The following is a 26,568-nucleotide window of genomic DNA, read 5'->3' on the forward strand; positions in this document are numbered from 1 at the left end:
ACATCAATACCTTAGCAGATGCTTGCTAGACTCATGACAAGATACTGCAGTTGTGATTTTACTACCTTTAAATCCCTCTGTGTAACAACATGTTAGTCAAAATAATAACAAATATAAGTGTTTTATTGTTACATACACCGGGTAGGTGCAATGAAATGTGTTGTTTTACAGGGTTATACAATGTATTACTACAATATAATGAGAGTTTAGTCCCCATTAGCTACTGCACATGCAGCTGCTTCTCTTCCTGCGGGGTCCACAGAAAACATACAAATACATGACAATGTACAGAACAGCCACAACAACAACATAAGATATTACATTAAATAAAAAGAAACAAACAATAAGAGTTATATATATAGGAAAGACACCAAGTGACAAAAAATAATACTATTTACACACTATTCATATATACATATTAATATTATTGTATACAGTACAGTTAAATTAGATATTTAGAAAGAATTTCAACAATGTATAAGATTAGAGGATTTTTTTGTGTGAACTTACAATAAAGTAAAATGCCTCAACTATATTGGTAAACATCATACACAAAGAGAGTGAATTATACCGTCATGGCATGGAACACCCTTAATGGCCCAACTGTTGGAGATGCTGATTACCCCTCCTCATGGGGCCTCTCTTAGCCAATAGTAGTGGCTGGGGCCCTCTTAGAAGGCTACCACAGGTGAGAAAGGCCTAATCAGACAAGTGTGTTGGTGTATGTCCCCTGAGCCCTGTTTAAATGGTTGCTCTTTAATTCCCATTTGTCATGATGCAATCACATGCAATCAGACCAAGGAGAAGACAGACACACGTTAGTTAGTTTGGATGTCAGTTTGTTTTTGCTTTCTTTACAACTCCTTATGGAATTGTCAGGCCAAGAGCACAAACAGATCTGGGACCAGGCTAGACACAATGCCCCTGTTCCCCAGAGAGAAAGCCTTATTGGTGGGCTTACAGGCATTGGCGTACCTTGTCTCCCAAGGGCCTCACCTCATGCCAGCTCAGGTTTCTTTTGTCCATCTGTGCATCAGGACAACAAAACAAATAGCATGTCATTCAAGAGCTGATTATTTTAGTCAGTAAATACGTGGAAGGAGACAGTGCTTGTGAATATTTCGGAAACACAAATTTAAAAAATATATACAATTAAATAAAACAAGCTACTCTTGTATAATGACTTCGTATAGCTCACGTGTAAAATGTAATATAAAGCGAGACATCGTGCAGTTCGTTCATATACCCGCAGGTGGCGCTAAAACCCTTCGCATAAAACCCAATGCATCGATTGCCTGATCCGCAGCGTCAGCGGTGGTGTTGGGGGGAGCAAGGCAATCCGTGCGTCGAAAACGTCAGTGAAGCAGCATGGCGGAGATGTGGTTGGAGTGTCTGTGCTCTGAGTGTGTGGGGAAAAAACACTCTCAGCCGATTTAACAAGAAAGATCAGTGTCTATTGCATTTTTTTTGTCAAATAAGTGTTTATCTAAGATGGAGAGCCACAGTGGTGGCAGCGTCCCTGCATCGAAATACAGCTCAGTGAAATATTACATCCCACCCGAGACTTACGTTACACCAAGTCAAGATGGCGAGCACTCTGGTACCGAGCAAGCTGGTGGTACCGAGACTAGACCGAGAACTGGAGTGTCTTCTACGCAATATATTCCAAAGGCGGGGGACCACTTGAACTTTCAAATACCGAGAAAGAACAAAGAAAAGAGAGGTAGCTACTTTCTCAATAGCTAAATTCGCCGTATATGCTAGCTAGCTGATGTTTTCCCACATTTAAATAATGCTAACGTTACTGCATGCTAGCCGGGAACTAAGCTAGCTAGCTAGTTGTAAACAAACTGTATTCCATCTGTCTGATCATTGAATTTGACCCCGTTCAGCAAATAACTAGTGGGTAACGTTAGCTTGTTAACTTAGCATGTTCTTCGCTAAGGTCACCTGCTTTTATTGCACCTGAAATTGAAACAAGGTTTAGCTGGTCAGGTAGCTACTTTAGCTAGGTAGCCATTGGAGTGTAGAGTGGAGGTGGGCACTACATGAGAGTTGTGTTAGTTAGATGTCTTGTGTGAAATGTGCATGCTGTTAGCCTACATCTTACACACCGTTTCAGCAGGTAACGTTAGCACGCTAGTAGTCTTTGTTTGGACACACCCACGGTCCCTGGTTGTCGTTACATACCCTTCCAGACAGAAGTGACTTTGGATCCTAAATACAGGGAACAAATCCGAGACAACCTGCTCTACAGGACACAATTTAGAGGTAGAGGTGCCATTTCTCGAGACCCAATTAGTCCGTATGTCGTAGTGTTTTGTATGTTATTGATAGAAAAAATTTGTTGGATCAGAATAATATAGATTTGATTTGTTACTCTGAAAAGTGTACTCTGGGTGTGTTTTTATTGCCGGGCAATTTCTAGCCCTTGATAATCTTTGTTCCGTTACACTCGTAAGATTATTCAGACCCCTTGACTTTATCCACATTTGTTACGTTACTGTTTTTACTATAAATTAAAATATTTGTTTTCCTCAATCTACACACAATATCCAATAATGACCAAGCTAAAACAGATTTAGAACATTTTGCAAATCTATTTAAAAAAAAAAACAGATACCTTATTTACATAGGTTTTCAGGCCCTTTGCTATGAAACTCGAAATTGAGCTCGGGTGCATCCTGTTTCCATTGATCATCCTTGAGATGATTGGAGTCCACCTGTGGTAAATTATATTGATTGGACATGATTTGGTAATGCACACACCTGTCTATATAAGGTCCCACAGTTGAAAGTACATTTCAGAGCAAAACCAAAGCCATGAGGTCAAAGGATTTGTCCGTAGAGCTCCGAGACGGGATTGTGTCAAGGGACAGCTCTGGGGAAGGGTACCAAAAAATGTCTGCAGCATTGAAGGTCCCCACAAACACAGTGGCCTCCATCATTCTTAAATCGAAGACGTTTGAAATCACCAAGACTCTTCCTAGTGCTAGCCGCCCGCCCAAACTGAGCAATCAGGGGAGAAAGGGCTTTGTCAGGGACGTGGCCAAGAACCCAATGGTCACTCTGACAGAGCTCCGGAGTTCCTCTGTGGAGATGGGAGAACATTCCAGAAGGACAACCATCTCTGCAGCACTCCACCAATCAGGCCTGTATGGTAAAGTGGCCAGACAAAAGCCACTCCTCAGTAAAAGGCACATGAGAGCCCGCTTAGTTTGCCAAAAGGCACCTAAAGGACTCAGACCATGAGAAACAAGATTCTCTGGTCTGATGAAATCAAGAGAAGCCAGGTTTCCTCCAGCATCATGTCTGTAGGAAACCTGGCACCATCCCTACGGTGAAGTATGCTGGTGGCAGCATCTTGCTGTGGGGATATGTTTCAGCGGCAGGGCCTGGGAGACTAGTCGGGATCGAGGGAACGGTGAACAGAGCAAAGTAAGAACAAAGTTGAATAAGGAATAAGGCTGTAAAGTAACAAAATGTAGAAAAAGTCTAGGGCTTGTTATACTTTCCGAATGCATTATAAGTCATTGGATGAAGACAGACAGAAAACAGAGGGAACGCGTGCTAATTAGCCAATCATGCTCCGAACACCTGTGTGTGTATTGGAAGAAGGAAGCCAGGAACGTGTTGTAACTGAAAAATACTGTCCGCTGCAACTGTATTAAAGCAGGTTGAAACAGCCTACAGTAAGTGTATATTTTGCATTTGTGAAATTATTTTGTGATTTGAAAGGGAAGGCTTTATGATTCTATCACAATTTCAAATAAAATTGTATTAGTCACATGCACCGAATACAACAGGTGTAGACCTAACAGTGAAATGCTTAATTATGAGCCCCTAACCGACAGTGCAGTTTCAAATAATATGAATAAGAATAAGAGATACAAGTAATTAAAGGGTAGAGTTCATTAAAGTTACTATGCATAGATAATAACAGAGTGGCAGTGGTGTGGAGAGGATGTGAATAGTCTGGGTAGCCATTTGACTAAATGTTCAGGAGTCTTGGGGGGTAGAAGCTGTTTAGAAGCCTCTTGGATTTGGCGCTCCGGTACCGCTTGCCGTGTGGTAGCAGAGAGAACAGTCTCTATGACTAGGGTGGCTGGAGTCTTTGACAATTTTCAGCGTCTTCCTCTGACACCGCCTGGTATAGAGGTCCTGGATGGCAGGAAGCTTGGCCCCAGGATGTACTGGGCCGTTCGCACTACCCTCTGTAGTGCCTTGCGGTGGGAGGCAGAGCAGTTGCCACACCAGGCAGTGATGCAACCAGTCAGGATGCTTTCAATGGTGCACCTGTAGAACCTTTTGAGGATCTGAGGACCCAGGCCAAATCTTTTCAGTCCCTGAGTGGGAATAGGTTTTGTTGTGCTCTCTTCACTACTGTCTTGGTGTGTTTTGACCATGTTAGTTTGTTGGTAGTATGGACACCAAGGAACTTGAAGGTCTCAACCTGCTGCACTGCAACCCCGTCAATGAGAATGGGGGTGTGCTCGGTCCTCTTTCCTGTAGTCCACAATCATAGCTCTAGCACCACACAGCCAGGTCTCTGACCTCCCTATAGGCTGTCTTGTTGTTGTCGGTGATCAGGCCTACCACTGTTGTCATCGGCAAATGTAATGATGGTGTTGGAGTTGTGCCTGGCCGTGCAGTCATGAGTGAACAGGGAGTACAGAAGGGGGCTGAGCACGCACCCCTGAGGGGCCCCTGTGTTGAGGATCAGCGTGGCGGATGTGTTGTCACCTATCCTTACCACCTGGGGGCGGCTCGACAGGAAGTCCAGGATCCAGTTGCAGAGGGAGGTGTTTAGTCCCAGGGTCCTTAGCTTATTGATGAGCTTTGAGGGCACTATGGTGTTGAACACTGAACTGTAGTCAATGAATAGCATTTTCACATAGGTGTTCCTTTTGTCCAGGTGGGAAAGGGCAGTGTGGAGTGAAATAGAGATTGCGTCATCTGTGGATCTATTGGAGCGGTATGCAAATTGGAGTGGGTCCAGGGGTTTCTGGGATGATGGTGTTGAACAGCTGCACTGTTCTTTCAAGTAAACATGTTTTTGTAAAATGTTCAGTGTGAATTGTTAAAAGTAGTCATTGTACATAGAGTTGTATGGTTTGTTTTACTTTGCAATCATTGGTTTTTGTTTGGCCATCCATCTTTAAAAGAAAAATCTGAGTCTCCGTGTCACTCTATTATCATGGAATTGCCCTGCTGTTATCACAATTTCTGCAGAGCGTATTGGAGTAGGATTGCAGAGCTGTCTTTCAGTCATCCCCGGTTGCGAGATGCACTATTGAGAGCCAATTGTAGCCGCCTGCGCACATTGGTTGATATTACTTGTTAATTAGTGAATTATTTGCAAAGTTATACCACGTTTTTGGTCAGCAAACAGGCTTCGTACAGTCATGAAAGTCCTGGAAAAATCATGGTGTGTGTATTCAGCTGCTTGTGTGCAAACGTGAGTGGGCCAGAGGAGGGAGAGAGATTAGATAGACCTACTAACTAGATAGCCAATTCAACACATATTGTTTATGCTGGATTGCAGGGGCGCAACTTTGGTTTTAGAAGTGGGAGGGACTTAACAATTTTTTTTATCCAGTCGGGTAAACACTCAACAGTCTACCCAACCTCTCGGAGGCGTCCACATGGTCCTGAAGCACACCGTTGCCTTGTTTTGTATCATATTCCAATGCTAAAACTGGGGGGATGACAAAAATGCTAATGTACCCGGTGAAAGTTGCACCCCTGCCGGCTAGTTCTCGGTAGTTAACTATTTAGCCATTATCATGTATTAATCTAATTGTCATGTCCGATTTCCTAAACTTTCCATCGGCGTAACCGCAAATGGTGACCCGCAATTGATGAAAAAACGCTGCTTAGCCTAATCGGGTTGTAAAACCGCATCTCCAGAGCCCAATATTGGGAGCTGAGAAATTACTGACACTGTTGAATAGAGGGGAATCCCCTATATTCAACATTGGTCATGTCATTATGACAACTTTAAAATATATTCCTAGAACAGCCTAATTTAAAAATATCTCCCGTACTTGTCGAAAGGACAAGTGGCAAAAAAAAAAAAAAAAACTAACCCTGTGTTATGTACAGTGGGGCAAAGTATTTAGTCAGCCACCAATTGTGCAAGTTCTCCCACTTAAAAAGATGAGAGAGGCCTGTAATTTTCATCATAGGTACACTTCAACTATGACAGACAAAATGAGAAAAAAATATCCAGAAAATCACACTGTAGGATTTTTAATGAATTTATTTGCAAATTATGGTGGAAAATAAGTATTTGGTCAATAACAAAAGTTTCTCTACTTTGTTATATACTCTTTGTTGGCAATGACAGAGGTCAAACGTTTTCTGTAAGTCTTCACAAGGTTTTCACACACTATTGCTGGTATTTTGGCCCATTCCTCCATGCAGATCTCCTCTAGAGCAGTGATGTTTTGGGGCTGTTGCTGGGCAACACGGACTTTCAACTCCCTCCAAAGATTTTCTATGGGGTTGAGATCTAGAGACTGGCTAGGCCACTCCAGGACCTTGAAATGCTTCTTACGAAACCACTCCTTCGTTGCCCGGGCGGTGTGTTTGAGATCATTGTCATGCTGAAAGACCCAGCCACGTTTCATCTTCAATGCCCTTGCTGATGGAAGGAGGTTTTCACTCAAAATCTCACGATATATGGCCCCATTCATTCTTTCCTTTACACGGATCAGTCGTCCTGGTCCCTTTGCAGAAAAACAGCCCCAAAGCATGATGTTTCCACCCCCATGCTTCACAGTAGGTATGGTGTTCTTTGGATGCAACTCAGCATTCTTTGTCCTCCAAACACGACGAGTTGAGTTTTAACCAAAAAGTTATATTTTGGTTTCATCTGACCATATGACATTCTCCCAATCTTCTTCTGGATCATCCAAATGCTCTCTAGCAAACTTCAGACGGGCCTGGACATGTACTGGCTTAAGCAGGGGGACACGTCTGGCACTGCAGGATTTGAGTCCCTGGCGGCGTAGTGTGTTACTGATGGTAGGCTTTGTTACTTTGGTCCCAGCTCTCTGCAGGTCATTCACTAAGTCCCCCCTTGTGGTTCTGGGATTTTTGCTCACCGTTCTTGTGATCATTTTGACCCCACTGGGTGAGATCTTGCGTGGAGCCCCAGATCGAGGGAGATTATCAGTGGTCTTGTATGTCTTCCATTTCCTAATAATTGCTCCCACAGTTGATTTCTTCAAACCAAGCTGTTTACCTATTGCAGATTCAGTCTTCCCAGCCTGGTGCAGGTCTACAATTTTGTTTCTGGTGTCCTTTGACAGCTCTTTGGTCTTGGCCATAGTGGAGTTTGGAGTGTGACTGTTTGATGTTGTGGACAGGTGTCCTTTATACTGATAACAAGTTCAAACAGGTGCCATGAATACAGGTAACGAGTGGAGGACAGAGGAGCCTCTTAATTAAAAAAGAAGTTACAGGTCTGTGAGAGCCAGAAATCTTGCTTGTTTGTAGGTGACCAAATACTTATTTTCCACCATAATTTGCAAATAAATTCATAAAAAATCCTACAATGTGATTTTCTGGATTTTTTTTCTTATTTTGTCTGTCATAGTTGAAGTGTACCTATGATGAAAATTACAGGCCTCATCTTTTTAAGTGGGAGAACTTGCACAATTGGTGGCTGACAATCATTTTTGGCCCCACTGTATGTGTGGGACACTATTTAGTGCTTGATTCTAGATTTCTGCATTATTTTGTCAAGGGACAAATTAAATTGTGATTGGGATAGACAGACTGTTGAACTGACCAACCTGACTGTCTCTTGTCTCCAACAGCCTTGTTCCAGTATGTGTCGTCAGAGTCCCGGGAGTTTGAAGACATCTTGACCATCCTGTCATCCAACTACAGAGAAGCCAGCTCCAACGGGATGTTCATGTACACCAAGCCAAGACTGGTCCACAGTGAGCTGCTGGAGAAGGACGTAAGTAATGCTTTAGGCCGGCTGACGTCACCCAGAAATGCCATTTAATCTGCAGCGCAGATGTTTTTTCAATTTTTTTAAAATCATTGTTTGATTGACAGTTTGTAGAGAAAAGGAGAGAGCTGAAGCAGGATGGGAGGACGGAGAAGGAACTGGAGGAGACTCATTGTTTCCTGATGGCTGACACCACCAAGGTAAGAACCTATTGCATTTACACATTTCTATGTACGATTGAGTATACATATTATGTCTAATAATACTGTTATACCCCTGGTTATAGCTGCCATGGATCTGTGAGAAGGGCCTGCTTGTGGGGCACAGCTGGATCACAGCTCTGGGGAACCCCTCCAAGGGTAAGGTCGTTTTCCATACACTTTTGGGCTATTTAAACCTGACGAAGTGTTGGAACATGTAGTTATTGAAGTTTTGTGTTATACAGATATTTCTAAACTGAAGTGAGGCTAATTGTAGAACATTTTACATTTTTTGGGATAGTAAAACCAAAGATTTTTATAACTAAGAGACCATCCTCTCCCACTGCCGGCCAATGGGCTTCCTTTCACATTTATACATCCAGTGAAATATGTCTCATTGTTCCATCTGTGGTAAAACGGTTATAAGGAGGATTAGGACTGAATTGTTTCTGTTGTGTCTTTCAGGTGTTTATCTGTCTAAAAACTCAGACCTACTGCAGATCAATCCTTTTAACCCTGGAGTCATGGGAGAGATCATCATATTCAAGGTCATCAAGGTAACAAAAACTACCATTGGTTGTTTTTCCTCAAAAGTTCTCGTCCTTACGTGGTCAGGCAAAATTCAAGGTCATTTTGAACATATAAATGAAAGTGCTCTCTCTCTCTCACACACACACACAGGGTAAAGTGAAGAGCATCTATGAGAACATGTCAAAGAACCTTCTGGACCCCACGCCCAAGTTTGACAGCCATTTCTCCAAGAATGCCAGCAAAGTGACATCTCTCACCTCCTATAGAGCATACGAGCTTACTCAGGTAAATACTGGTACCGACAACATTGTGTGTAGAGGACGGGGCTCAGTAGATGTGTTATACCGATTACTTACTGATACTGTTTGTTTGGCAAACAGAAACATCTGTCAAATCAAACTGAATATGCAAGTGCGGCATTAAAGTTTGTTGTGTTTAAGTCCCATTCTGTCCTGTTTGTCTACTCTTTCCCCCCACAGCAATACTTCTATGAGTATGACTTTGATGAGCTGAAGTCTCGGCCGAGACACGTGTGTCCCTATGCAGTGGTCTCTTTCCAGTTCAAAGGCAAAGATGCTCCTCTTCAAGCCAAGCCCATAGCTCCCCTGAGGTACTCCAGCACAGATAGAACAATGAGACGGGTATTTCACCAGATGTGAAGCATCTGCTTGGCGTTTCCTCTCACGACCAAATATGGTAGTGAGAGGAAGCACAGTGGCCAGCAGTGGGAGGAGATGGATTTTGGCCGACGTTCTGCAAATTTTCTCATCGATGAAACATTTGATCTCCATACAGTTGTCTGTTATGAACAGAGTGGATTCAGTTTTGTAGACTTTACCCTTTGCCAAAGTTTTTAAAAAATAGCGTTATTTACAAGGAGTTTAAAGGCAAATTGAGTTATTGCAAACGCGCACTTCAGAGTAGGCGTTCCCTAACGTAAATATGTAGGTGCATGCTAGAATGGGCCAATAGGATCTCACTAGCTCGTACCAGGCTCTGCCCACCTCCTTGCTTGTTCTGCCCACTATGCCTCATTTGTTCCCATTGGAAATGACAGGCTGTGGCCTAATACAGGTGTATATGTGACATTGTTAGGTAAATTGTTGTTTTCTTTCGCTATTTAGGTCAAACAGCCAAACGTCTGAAGGAAGTACAGGTAATCCACATCTTTTGAGATTCATTCATGAACAGCGCAAAAAATACGGAGGGTTGTTTAAATTGTAGTCATTGAGCAGTGCTCTTATCCAGAGAGACTTAATTGAGTAAGTCCAGTCATTGTGTGTGTTATTTGTTGGTGGCTGTATGATTGTCATGTCTCTTTGTCTACAGGCAGGAGTAAATACACAGTGTGGAGTGGAGAGCTGGTGAATGAGGGTAGAGCAGTGTCCCAGGTCTCTTTCTGCTCCTTCTCACCCCCCTTCCTGCCTTTCAAACTGTGAGTCATGTGACCTCCTTTACAAATCAATGTCAACTTGATAATGAAGTCGTTGTTTATTTTTAATATTTGTTTTTCAGCCACATTACATCGACAGATGTCCACGTGAAGAGGATTGAATGTTAGTAAATGAACCTGTGTCTTTGTGTGTCTGTTTCTAGGCCTGAGAAGCTGGAGTTGGGTCTGGTGATGTGTATAGACCAGGTGAATCAGATTATCCCCTCAGCTTTGTTCTCCTGGAACCTGTACGCAGGCAGCCACGAAGGTACACATTACACACACACACACGCACACACACACTGGTTTTAAGCAGGTGCTGGAGATCAAGTAATATACACACTACCGTTCAAAAGTTTAGGGGCACTTAGAAATGTCCTTGTTTTTGACAACCGTTGTGCTGATTTAAAGAAGCAGTAAAACTGGCCTTTAGACTAGTTGAGTATCTGGAGCATTTGTGCATTTGATTACAGGCTCAAAATGGCCAGAAACAAAGAACTTTCTTCAGAAACTCGTCAGTCTATTCTTGATCTGAGAAATGAAGGCTATTCCATGTGAGGAATTGCCAAGAAACTGAAGATCTTGTACAACACTGTCTACTCCTCCCTTCACAGAACAGCGTAAACTGTCTCTAACCAGAATAGAAAGAGGAGTGGGAGGCTCTGGTGCACAACTGAGCAAGAGGACAAGTACATTAGAGTGTCTAGTTTGAGAAACAGACGCCTCACAAGTCCTCAACTACAGCTTCAATAAATAGTACCCGCAAAACACCAGTCTCGATGTCAACAGTGAAGAGGCGGCTCTGGGAGGCTGGCCTTCTAGGCAGAGTTGCAAAGAAAAAGCCAGCTCAGACTGGCCAATAAAAGGAAAAGAACACCGACACTGGACAGAGAAAGATTGGAAAAAAGTGTTGTGGACAGGCCTCTTAAGTTTGAGGAGTTCGGATCACAAGAAGAACATTTGTGAGACGCAGAAAAAACTGAAAAGATGCTGAAGGAGTGCTTGACGCCATCTGTTAAGCATGGTGGAGGCAATGTGATGGTCTGGGGGTGCTTTGGTGTTAAAGTGGGAGATTTGGACAGGGTAAAAGGGATCTTGAAGAAGGAAGGCACTTTGCAACGCCATACCCTGAGGACGCCGCTTAATTGGAGCCAATTTCCTCCTACAATAGGACAATGACCCAAAGCACAGCTCCAAACTATGCAAGAACTATTTAGGGAAGAAGCAGTCTGCTGGTATTCTGTTTATAATGGAGTGGCCAGCACAGTCACAGGATCTCAACGCTGTTGTAGGGGCAGCTTGACCGTATGGTTTGTAAGAAGTGACCATCAAGCCAATCCAACTTGTGGGAGGTGCTTCAGGAAGCATGGGGTGAAATCTCTTCAGATTACCTCAACAAATTGACAACTAGAAGCCAAAGGTCTGCAAGGCCGTAGTTGCTGCAAATGGAGGATTCTTTGACGAAAGCAAAGTTTGAAAGATACTTATTTAAATTAAAATAGTTTATTTATAACCTTGTCTTGACTATATTTCCTATTCATTTTGCAACTAATTTCATGTATGTTTTCATGGAAAACAAGGACAGTTCTAAGTGACCCCAAACTTTTGACCAGTAGTGTACATTATGTTCAGTGAAAAGTTAGAGTGCAAACTGATCTATGCTTCCATGTTTTATTTATTTATTTTTCCTTTGTTAAGAACAAATTCTTATTTTCAATGATGGCCTAGTAACAGTGGGTTAACTGCCTTGTTCAGGGGCAGAACGATGGATTTTTACCATGTTACCAATATAGCAGAGTTTTCAAGAGACATGAAAATTCCATTGTGAAATATAAACCGCACAATTAAAAGACTCAGGGATTCGATCTTGCAACCTTTCGGTTACTAGTCCAACGCTCTAACCACTAGGCCACCTGCCGCCCCATGTTGTACAACATCGGTACCGGCTGTCTTTCTAATTGTGCGTTTTAGAGTTCACAATGGAATTTATGTGTCTTGAATACTCAGCTGTTCCTTCCATAACCAACCAGCAATTTTGAAGAAGACCCACTACTATTCACAGGGCTTCTAATGTCTCTTCTGTAATGTCTGTGTGTTGGTATTGTAGTGTTGAAGAATGGAACCTACTGCAGTCTGCTGGAGGTAGTGGACAAGAGCAAGTCAGGTGACTGTCTGGCAGCACTGCTACAAGGCCTGGAGACACAGAGGCTGGTAGGTTCAGCACCTCCTCCTGGAGAGCCACTGGGATTGCAGGCTTTTGCTCCCGGGCTGTTCTAACACCTGTTCCATGTGCAGGTGCTTGTCCACGCGTTGGCTGACAAAGGATTCCTCTTCCTCCTGTCTTCAGTTCAGATGGCTGCTCCAACTGGTAGGTCAAGAGTATAAAGTCTTATGTGCTAAAACTGTGAAGAATGTTATTGCTCTAGTAATGATTGTGTTTTTCCAGAAAGAAGAGATGGGTGGAAAAGAGGCCTTCAAGCACTCTTTGTTTTTCAAGAGTCGAGGGATGTGACAAAATACAGTACAAATTGTCCAGCTACCCAGGAGCCTTTGCAGTCGTCATTTTCCCATGACACTGTGATGCCCCAGCTTAAAAGCTTTGTCCCGGCTCTGCATCATGCCCTGGTCAAGGTGCGCTGCAACCCGCCTGCTGACCTCTCGGCCGGGGTCGAGCACCAGGCCAGGGACTACCTAAGTGGACTTCACGATGGAAAGGTATAAATGTGTGACATGATAATGATATGCTATTATAAATCAGGTAGTTTGCGTCCTGGATGCTGATTGGCTGAAACCCGTGGTATATTGAACATTATAAACTGGGTGGTTCGAGCGCTGAATGCTGATTGGCTGACAGCTATGGTATATCAGACTGTATACCACTGGTATGACAAAACATGTATTTTTACTGTTCTAATTACGTTGGTAACCAGTTTATAATAGCAATAAGGCACCTCGGGTTTGTGGTATATGGTCAATATACCACGGCTACGGGTGGTATCCAGGAACATGGTATATTGGCCATATACCACACATGTGCCGAATACAGTGAAATGCTTACTTACAAGCCCTTAACCAACAATGCAGTTAAGAAAATACCAACATCAAAAAAAAGTAAGAAAAACCAATAATTTAAAGAGCAGCAGTAAATAACAATAGCAAGGATATATAAAGGGGGTACCGGTACAGAGTCAATGTACAGGGGGCACCGGCGTTGAGGTAATTATGTAAATGTAGGTAGAGTTATTAGAGGCTGAACAGTTTCTACACCAGCCTGTGATGCAACCAGTCAGGATGCTCTCAATGGTGCAGCTGTAAAACATTTGAAGGATCTGAGGACCCAGGCCAAATCTTTTCAGTCTCCTGAGGGGGAATAGGTTTTGTCGTGCCCTCTTCACGACTGTCTTGGTGTGCTTGGACCATGTTAGTTTGTTGGGGATGTGGACGCCAAGGAACTTGAAGCTCACAACCTGCTCCACTACAGCTCCGTCGATGAGAATGGGGGCGTGCTCGGTCCTCCTTTTCCTGTAGTCCACAATCATCTCCTTTGTCTCGATCACGTTGAGGGAGAGGTTGTTGTCCTTGCACCACACGGTCAGGTCTCTGGGTCCTTAGCTTAGTGATGAGCTTTGAGGGCACTATGGTGTTGAGTGCTGAGCTGTAGTCAATGAATAGCATTCTCACATAGGTGTTCCTTTTGTCCAGGTGTGAAAGGGCAGTGTGGAGTGCCATAGACGTGAGTGCTATGGGTCGGTAGTCATTTAGGCAGGTTACCTTAGTGTTCTTGAGCACAGGGACTATGGTGGTCTGCTTGTAACGTTGGTATTACAGACTCCGACAGTGAGAAGATGAAAATGTCAGTGAAGACACTTGCCAGTTGGTCAGCGCATGCTTGGAGTACACGTACTGGAAATCCGTCTGTGGAAATCCGGCCTTGTGAATGTTGACCTGGTTATAGGTCTTACTCACATCGGCAGCAGAGAGCGTGATCACACAGTCGTCCGGAACAGCTGGTGCTCTCATGCATGTTTCAGTGTTACTTGCCTCGAAGCAAGCATAGAAGTTATTTAGCTCGTCTGGTAGGTTCATGTCACTGGGCAGCTCTCGGCTGTGCTTCCTTTTGTAGTTCCACATCCTACGAGCGTCGGAGCTGGTGTAGTACGATGTGATCTTATTCCTGTATTGACGCTTCGCCTGTTTGATGGTTCTTCGGAAGGCAGAGTGGGATTTATTTAAAGCTTCTGGGTTAGAGTCCCTCTCCTTGAAAGCGGCATCTCTACCCGTTAACTCAGTGCGGATGTTGCCTGTATAATCCATGGCTTCTGGTTGGGGTATGTATGTACAGTCACTGTACAGACAACGTCATCGATGTACTTATTGATAAAGCCAGTGACTGATGTGGTACATTTACATTTAAGTCATTTAGCAGACGCTCTTATCCAGAGCGACTTACAAATTGTGTACTCCTCAAAGCCTTCGGAGGAATCCCGGAACATATTCCAGTCTGTGCTAGAAAAACAGTCTTGTAGCTTAGCAACTGCTTCATTTGACCACTCTTTATTTAATAGACTGGTGCTTCCTAGTGCTTCCTTAAATATATTTGTTTTGACTAGATTTCTGTCTGGAGTCAAAGTTTTCCCCATATCGTCCAAAGACAGCCATAAGGTGCATGTTATTGATGATCTATTGGGTTTGTTCTACTGTCAACCTTTCTGTATGACATGGAGCTAGTGATTTTCCATGCAAGCAGATGGTAAAGTACTGCATCATCTCTCCTCTCTAGCTCCGCCACGTTCCCATGACTGAGTACGACACCAAGCTGGATGACCGAGGGAAGCTGTTCCCGGCTCCAAAACACCACAAGCTCAACATGGAGGGCTACCTGCGCTCCTACGTCTACAGCCCTAACCTCTACACCATGCCCGTGGTCCGGGCCAAGGAGATGATGGAGAGTTACTGTGTCGTGCCAGATGACATCAGCCCTGTGACTGATTGTGAGGGTGGTAGTAGGGCCAGCGGGGACAAGCCAGTGGTAGGGTCAAAGATCAAGCCTAATGGTCCCACTGCTGCCCAGCCTCCGGCGGTCCAGGTTAACCTCTCTCCGTTTCAGTCTCGCACTGACTCCAACCCTCAGAAGGTGAAGGAGCTGATCAACTTGATACTGAAGTGTCGGAAGAATGCAGAGGGGGATGTGAGGAAGAGGGGAGAGGCGCAGGGAGGAGCGAAGGAGGGGGCAGGCCTGTTGGACCCCCGAGGGCTGAAGAGGAAGCTGGAGAGGGAGACTGCAGAGAGGACTCTGAAGTACCTGAAAAGGGCCTCACAGGAGAGGGGCGGAGAGGACAGCAGACCAGGTATGGTAGGCCTTACTGAGGGGTGGTGCCTTGGAATTGTTTCAATACTGTGGCACTGTCTTTGGGATAACATGGGTCCCAGAGTTTTCCCTTGACAGGTCATAATTAAAGCATAAGTTGAAGTTGATATCCAACTTCTCGTCGATCTAGGCTCTCAGGTGGACAACTTCCTGACTCCTACCAAAACTGATACATTACATCTTGAGTTGATCCCAATCTATCTTCTGTTCTCTCACTTCCTCCCTCTAGCTGAAGGGGGCCAGAACCCGTCCTGTCTGTCCTCTCTGATGCTCCACAGTGTGGGTCTGAAAGACGTGGACCTGAGGAGAGATGGATCAGAGGCTGCAGTCAAGTTACTGAAAATGTTAACCAGCCTGAAGAATGCTGCAGGGCAACAGCCACAGAGTTCTGAGGGCAGAGGAGGAGGGTCAAGAGAGGGGGCGGAGCAAACTGAAGCTCTGCTGTTTGATAGGATGATCAAGCTGGGTCTGCCGCCCAATCAGGACATTGACCTGAGGAAACGACCTTCTGGGGGCCTACAGGACAAGGCTGACTACTTGGAGGTACTGAACTCATCTGGCATTAGCATCACTTCAAAGAGGATATCCCCTACTCTGATATGCTTCCAATTACTTAACTACTTAGGAGCTATCGGTATGAATTCAATTACTGTAAATCCAAGTGCAATATGGGTGTGTCCTATGTGTGCATGACATTGTATTATCATGTGTCTCTCTGTAGGAGCAGGCAGCAGGCAGTATGAGCAGTCTGGAAGGCTTCAGCCCCAGTTCCAATGGTGAAACGCCCAGGAGATCACACTCGCAATGTCAGGGGGAGGAGCAGATTCCATGGGTCCTCATCCCCATTACAGGTAAGGATGGACTATCGTGTTCCCTCTGTATCGCCTGACGGGGGGAGGGGGGGGTCTTTCAATGTGCAGCCCTTCCCCAGGCCCCTCTACATCCAAGCCTGTCAAGTGCGGAGATGCAACAATCGAGGCTGTTCTGAGGTCAAAAGGGGGTGCAACTCAATATTAGGAAGGTGTTCCTAATGTTTTGTACACGCAGCATATGCTATGTAGAACAGAAATGGGTGTTTCTCGGGCATGTACAGTATGGGATCATGGCAGCTCTATATAGGCAAGCCTCAGACCAGCTCTGCTTGGAGATACCAGGTTCACGTGACATCACTTACAAAAGGTCGACCTCATCGGAGGAAAGGAAGGTCCGGTGATATCCCTGGACCGCAGCCTTCCTCTTTCGCCACATCCTCGATGACCTTCCCAACCAATGTGGGCATCGGCTCAACCTTTGTCTGCGTTTATTGGAGCCTATCAAATGGCCTATAATAGCCACAGATTTGAGATTTTGTTTGATTGAAAATAAGTGTTAAGCTCATTAGGCCTATATTACAAATAGTATATTGCCAAATGTGATTGTCATATAGGCTACACCACTGACATTATTATAGCAACAAACTGCAGAGTAGGCTGGCCTAAAATTATACGAAGTCAGTCAAAATACTATTTTGGGATATTTTGAATTCAAACTCCGTAAGACTCTGGCGTTAGCCATATATATACAGAAAGTAAATTCAAACTCAAAGGTTTTGTTGGATTTTTTCTCTCAAATAAAGTCAGTATTAGATCCTTTTTCTGGGCACTCAAGTGAAGATCGGAGGTCTAGGCTATATCTTGTCTTCTGATGGGCCGCTAAGCCCGTCGCCGTCTGATGGGCCGCTAAGCCCGTCGCCGTCTGATGGGCCGCTAAGCCCGTCGCCGTCTGATGGGCCGCTAAGCCCGTCGCCGTCTGATGGGCCGCTAAGCCCGCCGCCGTCTGATGGGCCGCTAAGCCCGCCGCCGTCTGATGGGCCGCTAAGCCCGCCGCCGTCTGATGGGCCGCTAAGCCCTCCGCCGTCTGATGGGCCGCTAAGCCCTCCGCCGTCTGATGGGCCGCTAAGCCCTCCGCCGTCTGATGGGCCGCTAAGCCCTCCGCCGTCTGATGGGCCGCTAAGCCCTCCGCCGTCTGATGGGCCGCTAAGCCCTCCGCCGTCTGATGGGCCGCTAAGCCCGCCGCCGTCTGATGGGCCGCTAAGCCCGCCGCCGTCTGATGGGCCGCTGGTGCAGTCACTCTTCCATAGGCTACCTGTGAGGAGCAGTAGCTAGCAGTGAATCTGACTATCCTACTTTCCCTGCACCATCACTCACGTACCACAATAAGGAAATACCAGGAAGACTTAAGATGGGGGGGGGGATTTATTTTTTATGTATAAAGAAATACTTGTTTACATTTCTGTGAGAAACTGATATGTGACACTATTATGATATTTACTAATACCTTTTCCTCCTGTGTAGGGCTGAAGTGGAAGAAGTACTGCCAGAGAGAGAAGGACAACCCTCAGGACCCGCGCTTCGTACCCCAGATCCCCATGGCAACCAGCAGCTACCCCCGCTGTGTTCCGGAGCGAAGGGAAATAAATGTCACCCCTACCCTAGAGGAGCCCCCAGAGCCTAGCCCCAGTCCTCCCCTAGAGGAGCACCCAGAGCCTAGCCCCAGTCCTCCCCTAGAGGAGCCCAGTCCCTGTCCCAGTCCCTACCCCAGTCCCTACCCCAGTCCCTGCTCCAGTCCCTACCCCAGTCCCATAGAGGATGATGAGCAATTAGCTGAAACCCCCTGTGACCCCACAGAAATAACCAACAATGAAAAGACAACCACATACGAGACAAACCAGAGCCTCCTTCTGGTCCCTGTTACTCCAGAGAGCACCAGCCTCCCAGAGAAAAGCAGCAGCCCCTCCCCTGAGCCAGGGCCAGCTGAAGAACCAACCCATACTAGCCCCATAGAGGCTGGTCAGGAACAAGCTGAAGAACCAACCCATACTAGCCCCATAGAGGCTGGTCAGGAACAAGCTGAGGGACCAACCCATACTAGCCCCATAGAGGCTGGTCAGGAACAAGCTGAAGAACCAACCCATACTAGCCCCATAGAGGCTGGTCAGGAACAAGCTGAAGAACCAACCCATACTAGCCCCATAGAGGCTGATCAGGAACAAGCTGAAGACCCAAACACAATAGAGGTTGAACAGGAGGAGGAGGTTAAAGAGGTAGAGGAACAGGTGATGGAGGAAGTGAAAGGGGAGGAAGATGTGATAGAAGTGGTAGATGAGGAAGTGGAGGAGGGAGATAAGGAGGAGGAAGACCTGATGGAAGTGCTAGATGGGGTGGAAGAGCAGCTGGAGGAAGGGGAGTTAGTGGAGGAAGAGAACGAACATGTGCAGACAGAGTTGAAACAGACAGGGCAGGTGTCACCCAGACCACCCTCCTCCATTCCTCCCATCCAGAATCCTCCTCCCATTCAAAATCCTCCTGTCCAGAGACCCGTTCTGACCAGAGTGGAAAGTATCCTGGACCAGCAGTTCAGTGACTTCTCCACAGAGATGCAGATCCTCCTGCTCAGAGAGAGCGTCCACTACAGCTCATCGCTCCTCCATACCCAGAATGCTTCACAGCAGCTCCCGGTGCATCCGCTCCTGCACTTCTCGGAGTACGTCTCCTTCTACAACTCGTCCCCTCCCATGCAGGCCTACGTCACCTCGCTCCGAGACCGCATGGGCACCATCATAAACGTACAGGACCAATGGATTCCCGGCACGTTAGCCACCCAACCTGCCCTGGTCTCATCTATCACTAACCGCCACCATGCTAACCACTCTCCTCCAACCACTACATACTGGAACCATTCTTTCTGTGGCCCTGTGTCTCAGTCTGTCCCCAGCCACCGCCTCTCTCCTGCCCCTACTCCTGGCCTTGCTGTGTCACAGTCTGTCCCCAGCCAGCGCCTCTCTCCTGCCCCTACTCCTGGCCTTGCTGTGTCACAGTCTGTCCCCAGCCAGCACCTCTCTCCTGCCCCTGCTCCTGGCCTTGCTGTGTCTCAGTCTGTCCCCAGCCACCGCATCTCTCCTGGTCCTGCTCCTGGCCTTGCTGTGTCACAGTCTGTCCCCAGCCACCGCATCTCTCCTGCCCCTGCTCCTGGCCTTGCTGTGTCTCAGTCTGTCCTCAGCCACCGCATCTCTCCTGGCCTTGCTGTGTCACAGTCTGTCCTTAGCCACCGCATCTCTCCTGGCCCTGCTCTGTCTCAGTCTGTCCCCAGCCACCGCATCTCTCCTGCCCCTGCTCCTGGCCTTGCTGTGTCACAGTCTGTCCCCAGCCACCGCATCTCTCCTGCCCCTGCTCCTGGCCTTGCTGTGTCACAGTCTGTCCCCAGCCACCGCATCTCTCCTGCCCCTGCTCCTGGCCTTGCTGTGTCTCAGTCTGTCCCCAGCCACCGCATCTCTCCTGCCCCTGCTCCTGGCCTTGCTGTGTCTCAGTCTGTCCTCAGCCACCGCATCTCTCCTGGTCCTGGTCTTAGCCTTGCTGTGTCTCAGTCTGTCCCAAGTCGTCACTCTCCTGGCCTGTTTGGTCCTGATAGCTCAAACTCTTACAGTTCTCTTCCCGTGTCTCATTTTAATAATAATAATAGCACAATGATTCCCTCTTCATCGTTTCCCGGCGCGGCCTATTCTCCTACTCTCTACCACAACCCACCACAGACACAGATGGGACTACCGCAACTCAGCTCCAGTCTAGCCCCCCTGTCCCTCCAACCACTGGACAGTCAATGGACAACTTCAACACAGAACCCTGACTCAGGCGGGAGACTGGGAACCTGCAAGCCAAGTGATATGTCAAAAGCAAATAATTGGACAACAACAACACAGAACACTGACTTGGATGTCCGAGGGCTACGAGCAAAGTTCACGCCGCAAACAAGTGCAATGTTTGAAGCAAAAGACGATGTCGTAATGTTGGATCAGCCGGTTTCAGAAGCCAACGTGGCGGCTCCTCCTCGCACTCAGATGATTGACAGTTTGTCAGGGGTGGGCGGGCCAGTGGTAGAGCCTGTCCCAGGGCCAGGTCCCGCCTCCCCTTCAGCCATCAGTAGTCTGATCAGCCAGCTGAAGCCTGAGTTGTTCAGTAACCTGGTGGAGATTATAAAGGATGTCCAGAAGAACTCTGTCCAGTTCTACATCCACACACAGGAGAGGGAGGTCTCCCACCACATCAAGGTTATTGTAAAGCAACTGATCATGTAAAAAGAGCTTTAGAAATACATTTGAATGGTGTCTGGGGTGAGCTTTATAAATACACATTTAAACATGGAGAGAGAGCTTGGTGTGTATGTATTGTAGTAGTGTCAATGTATGAAACTGACCTTGTTTCTCTCATCCCACTAGGAGTACCTCCAGAGGTTGGGTAACGTAGAACGCAGTCCTGTGAGTTTCCTGGAGAGAGAGAACCGGATGGACAAACTAATGGTTCTCATCCAGAACAAGGACATTGCAGCGCACATTCACAAGGTACACTACAATAATATTAAATATATCATGATATTTCTATGAAATATATCCGTAATATACATCACACAACATTGTGCCTTTCTGAACGTCGACCTGGTAACTAACATGCTCGGCATCTTTAGTGTAATGAAAGAAAGTTGACCTACTGTTCTGCCATTGCCAGGTCACATCAGGTCGTAACATCGGTAACGGCAGGTCGTAACATCAGGCAGGTCGTAACATCAGGCAGGTCTTAACATCAGTCAGGTTGTAACGTCGTAACATCAGTCAGGTTGTAACGTCGTAACATCAGGTCATAACGGCAGGTCGTAACGGCAGGTCGTAACATCAGTAACGGCAGGTCGTAACATCAGTAACGGCAGGTCGTAACATCAGTAACGGCAGGTCGTAACATCAGTAACGGCAGGTCGTAACATCAGTAACGGCAGGTCGTAACGGCAGGCCGTAACATCAGTAACGGCAGGTCGTAACATCAGTAACGGCAGGTCGTAACGGCAGGTCGTAACATCAGTAACGGCAGGTCGTAACATCAGTAACGGCAGGTCGTAACATCAGTCAGGTTGTAACGGCAGGTCGTAACGGCAGGTCGTAACATCAGGTCGTAACATCAGTCAGGTTGTAACATCAGGTCGTAACGGCAGGTCGTAACATCAGTCAGGTTGTAACGGCAGGTCGTAACATCAGTAACGGCAGGTCGTAACATCAGTCAGGTTGTAACGGCAGGTCGTAACATCAGTAACGGCAGGTCATAACATCAGGTCGTAACATCAGTCAGGTTGTAACGGCAGGTCGTAACATCAGTAACGGCAGGTCGTAACATCAGGTCGTAACATCAGTCAGGTTGTAACGGCAGGTCATAACATCAGTAACGGCTCTAAGGTGTTCTTAATAAAGTGTCAAGGCCGTTCCGCTCTAATAAGGTGGTGTTGTGTTAATCATGTTGGTCAGATCCCGGCGCTGGTGCGGTTGAAGAGGCAGCCGTCGGTGATCTTCGCTGGAGTAGACAGTCTGGACGATGTGAAGAACCACACCTACAACGAGCTGTTTGTCTCTGGGGGATTCGTCGTCTCAGACGAGTTTGTCCTCAACCCTGACTACATCACTCACGGTGAGTCTAGAGTTTTAGTGGGACAGCTGTTGTGACAACAGCGGCTCAACAGCAGCATACTAACATGAAGAAAACCACAAAGGTTAAGGAGACTCAGAAGACAGCAGGCTTGCACTAATGCTTTTGGGTAGACATTGAGCACAACGTGTGTCTGGGACTGGTGCATGGCCCCAACCGCCTGTTGTTTTATTGTTGACCAGCAGGGGTTTTTACATTCTGTAATTGAGTGACATGTTGTTGTAGAGCGTCTGCGGGTGATTCTGATGTTCCTGGACCAACAGAACTCAGCAGAGAGCGTGTGGAGGTGGAGGGTCCACTGGAAGACCCAGAAGAAACTCAAGGAACAGTCCAGGTACTGGTGCTTTTGAAATGGTCAATGTTCAATAGCTCCAGCATAAAATCATTATATTATGAACAAACTGGAAGGCAGTTTTTGTTGCGTTGGTGAAACTAGAATGTGCAAAACTCCAAACTAAGATTTAACTACATTTGACATTTTAGTCATTAAGCAGAGGACGCACTTATCCAGAATAACTGGGGCAATCCACATTTTTGGACTTATAGATGAATTATATGTACCCATTGATTCTAGGAAGAATATAACATAAATGCCGTATGAGCTTAGTTCAACTGACGTACCCCATCAGAACCTAAAATATACGTTTGTTTTTACTTCAATTTTTGCAAACAAAATAAATGCAAACTGGGTAGCCTCAACCTGGTTAAAACAATCATGTTGAGGTCTGAACATCCATAACATATCTATGAATTTGAGTGATAACATTTCTCCAGGCCCATCCCTCAGCTTTTTCCCAAAACAGTGGCGGGAGGACGCTTTGTTTCAACTGCTGATTGGCCTTAAATGCAATAAGTAGAAATTCTGTTCAAAGTGGCAGGGGAAAATTGGGATTTGTTTTCTAACTTCTCAGGTTTGATTAAACTCATTCTCCTCATCTCTGTCCCCATTAGGTTTAAAAGTGAAGCCAGGAAGATCTTGAACCTGCTGACCACGTACCAGAAGAAAAACATTGTGGAGTTCCTGCCATACCATGAGTGTGACGCTCCATCTCGCCCCGCCCCCGACCTGGACTGTCTCCTCAAGCTGCAGGCACAGCACATTCAGCAACGACACATCATCTTCCTCACAGGTACCACACACAACCTAGACTTTGATCAAGCTGCAGGCACAGTACATTCAGCAACAACACATCTTCCTCACGGGTAACACACACAACCTAGACTTTGATCAAGCTGCAGGCACAGTACATTCAGCAACAACACATCTTCCTCACGGGTAACACACACAACCTAGACTTTGATCAAGCTGCAGGTACAGTACATTCAGCAACAACACATCTTCCTCACGGGTAACACACACAACCTAGACTTTGATCAAGCTGCAGGCACAGTACATTCAGCAACAACACATCTTCCTCACGGGTAACACACACAACCTAGACTTTGATCAAGCTGCAGGTACAGTACATTCAGCAACAACACATCTTCCTCACGGGTAACACACACAACCTAGACTTTGATCAAGCTGCAGGTACAGTACATTCAGCAACAACACATCTTCCTCACGGGTAACACACACAACCTAGACTTTGATCAAGCTGCAGGCACAGTACATTCAGCAACAACACATCTTCCTCACGGGTAACACACACAACCTAGACTTTGATCAAGCTGCAGGCACAGTACATTCAGCAACAACACATCTTCCTCACGGGTAACACACACAACCTAGACTTTGATCAAGCTGCAGGCACAGTACATTCAGCAACAACACATCTTCCTCACGGGTAACACACACAACCTAGACTTTGATCAAGCTGCAGGCACAGTACATTCAGCAACAACACATCTTCACGCTAAACTAGCGCTTCTCTTTGTTTTGCTGTTCCAGAGAGCCACTTCGAGATGTTCCCCCACTACTCCAGTACTGGCATCGTCATCGCCAACATCAACGACATCATGCACAACTTCGGTGGCCTAGTTGGTTTCCATGACATCAGAGACAAGCGGTCTACCTCAGTAGACCTCATAGCTGCAGCTACTACAGGTAGTTAATATGGGTCATATTTAGGAACAGGAGTTTTTCCACTGACCATAGCCTGTAACTAGTGCACAGAGTTTGTTCTGGTCAGGTGACATGGTCAGGCAATGCTGTTGGCCAATAGGATCATATTGTTTGAGGGTAACGAGGCATCTAAACAGGATCTCTAGAGCACAGAACAATTCTGCCCTTCCCAATGTTTATTCCAATTGACCCATAACACTGTTAACCTTTTGTATTTCCATCCACAGTCCGAGAGGAAAAGCATGTGCTGGAGGAACCGATCCTTCTGGACTCCCCCTCCTCCCCAGATCGCCTGGTGGACCGCCTGTCCACTCCGCTAAACGAGGACGACTTCCGTCCATCCCTCCCCGACCAGCTTGTTCCTGACGCGGGGACACCCATGGAGCTCAACTTCCAGGCCCTGAAGGAGGCCATCTCTCAGTTCAAGGCTGATAAGGCTGCTCGCTCACAGATGGCACCTCCAGAGGTGGATGGGGAGAGACCAGAGTCCCCACCAGGACCAAGGATTCCTGGCCTGGGTACAGACTCACCAGGGTGTCTAGGGGACTCTGGAGTTGGTTTCCTCACTCCTGGTTTCACCCCGTCCCCTGTCTCTCTCCTTGGTCCTGTCCCTCTCCGCTCCAGCCAGTCCCCTGCTGGGATCCAGAAGGAAGTGGGACTGACCCCCACATGGCAGGCTAAAGAAGCTACCCTCTCCTCACTCCACTCTAAGCTCGGTCTGAGTGTAACTGCTGGTGCCGAGCTGACCAGTGACATGTCTTTGTGTGGCTCCCAGGGCAGACTGAACGCTTTCAGTAGCCACCGGGATCCTTTAGCTGGCATTGTCACTGAGGGTCATGGGGAGTCGGAGGCCACACCCAGCAACACTAACGACCCCCCAGGCCCTGAGCCTCCAAGGTCCCAGGGGGAGAACACTAAACCCAGCCCAGTAGAAGGCAGCATCCAAGGGGGAGGAGGAATGACTGACCAAGCCCCTAGCAGCCCCCTCCCTGGTCCTCCAGGTCCCAGGGCAGTTGGTGGTGGGGATTACATAGCGGCAGCGACAGACAGACTGGCACAGGCAGCCAGACAGCAGCAGAGAAATGGCTTGTTACCCATGCCTAATACACTGTTCCTTAACAGTAACCTCAATCTGCACAACCATGGCATGAGCATATTCCAAAGGCCCATGTTGAATAGGCTGGAAGGACCTGCAGGACGGGGTGGTATTAGACCATTGATGCCTAATGCCATTGGCTGGGCTAGGATGGGCCAGGCAGGGGGGTCAGAGTCCTGTCTATGGGGCCTTCAGCAGCAGAACATGGGGCTGGGGCGCCACACCTTCCCTTCACGACTGATGGGGAACCCTCATCACCCCTGGGGTAGTAACCAGACTGCTAACCAGGGGCGTGGGAATGGCCCTTGGAAGCGGTGACGAACGGCCGAGTGAACAAACAAGCGTTGTGTTCAGTAGGTATCAACCTGAAAACACTGAGGATTTACCGGGATGTTCAGTTTTGTTTTCTGTTGTGCCCAGATGGATAGAGAGCAACTAGCACGACTACCTACTTGACCGAGTCAAATCTCTTCTACACATTACATTTCTTACTGAATCCTCCTGTCCCAAACAGGCCCCACTAGTGAATCTTCATTTATGATCCTAAAGAAGCGCTTTACTTGACAGGAAATCACTTTTTTCCCCTTCCAGATGGTAAAGCCAGCTGTGGCCTGGCTGGTGCTGCCTGCTGATGATACTACTCACTAACCTGTCAGATCTTGTCAAACCAAACAATTATATTTGTATTTTCTAGGAAAACTTTTTGTTATTACTTGTTTGTTTAGGGGCTGTATTCAATCAGATCCCCTTTAGCCGACATCTGCGTAGCGGTTGTTTCGGCGGTGAAACAGCAGAGCTGTCAAATCCACGAGCAGCTCCTGGCATTATACCCAGTGGACATTGCCATTGTCTGAACGGTGTTCCATTAAGAGAAATCCCATTAGAAGTTTGAACAGTGGAATGTGAGATGTAGTCTACACCTCCATTAGGAGATAGAAAGCCTCAGCATTGTTCAATTAGAGCGTGATTATTTCTATATAGCCTACACTTCCTCATTCTGAACGTCTAATGGGAGAGGGCCAGCCTCTACACTTCCTCATTCTGAACGTCTAATGGGAGAGGGACAGGTGTGGCTGAGTGACAATTATCACAAGAGCAGCTCCTCACCGATTTGATGCCTCAGTTTGACCTTCAACACCACTAAACCATACACTATGCTACGCTTGATCTGATTGAATCTAGGCCTAAGTTAATATCCTTGTACCTTTTTTGGTTTTGTAAAGAAGTATACTGTAGCCATGTGGCCTTGTACAGAAAACCAGTGGTTTTTATCTTAATGTTATTTTTTACAACTTTGTTTGTATTAAAACATGCTTGTCAAAATTATGGCTTTGTTTTGTCAAACTATTTCTACTAGGACTGACTTAATCCAGACATTAACAAATTTACCTTCGTTTCCCTTTAAATAAT

The 26,568-nt window shown here is 46.5% G+C and overlaps 1 protein-coding gene across 1 annotated transcript; it reads left to right on the forward strand.

Moving 5' to 3' along the window:
• The first annotated feature begins 1,306 nt into the window (after positions 1 to 1,306).
• On the forward strand, positions 1,307 to 26,484 carry LOC115143505 (uncharacterized). The gene is made up of 23 exons (XM_029683997.2): positions 1,307 to 1,723; positions 7,827 to 7,972; positions 8,074 to 8,166; positions 8,253 to 8,325; positions 8,632 to 8,723; positions 8,848 to 8,982; positions 9,177 to 9,307; positions 9,822 to 9,853; positions 10,027 to 10,132; positions 10,294 to 10,397; positions 12,237 to 12,340; positions 12,425 to 12,497; positions 12,576 to 12,844; positions 14,910 to 15,477; positions 15,727 to 16,040; positions 16,219 to 16,348; positions 17,831 to 20,580; positions 20,749 to 20,871; positions 21,820 to 21,979; positions 22,223 to 22,331; positions 22,949 to 23,127; positions 23,889 to 24,044; positions 24,290 to 26,484. The coding sequence occupies exons 1-23, from the start codon at positions 1,492 to 1,494 to the stop codon at positions 25,474 to 25,476; spliced, it is 7,266 nt and encodes a 2,421-aa protein (XP_029539857.2). The 5' UTR covers positions 1,307 to 1,491; the 3' UTR covers positions 25,477 to 26,484.
• The last annotated feature ends 84 nt before the right edge of the window (positions 26,485 to 26,568 follow it).

This window comes from Oncorhynchus nerka, linkage group LG15 (assembly GCF_034236695.1).
Source record: "Oncorhynchus nerka isolate Pitt River linkage group LG15, Oner_Uvic_2.0, whole genome shotgun sequence".
In the NCBI taxonomy this organism is placed as follows: domain Eukaryota; kingdom Metazoa; phylum Chordata; class Actinopteri; order Salmoniformes; family Salmonidae; genus Oncorhynchus; species Oncorhynchus nerka.

Bases quoted from the DNA above. Each gene is read 5' to 3' on its own strand.
- LOC115143505 (XM_029683997.2), top strand. From the start codon at position 1,492: ATGGAGAGCCACAGTGGTGGCAGCGTCCCTGCATCGAAATACAGCTCA. The intron at 10,133-10,293 runs GTGAGTCATGTG...GTCTGTTTCTAG, and splicing joins CCCTTCCTGCCTTTCAAACT to GCCTGAGAAGCTGGAGTTGG. The intron at 16,349-17,830 runs GTAAGGATGGAC...CCTCCTGTGTAG, and splicing joins GGTCCTCATCCCCATTACAG to GGCTGAAGTGGAAGAAGTAC.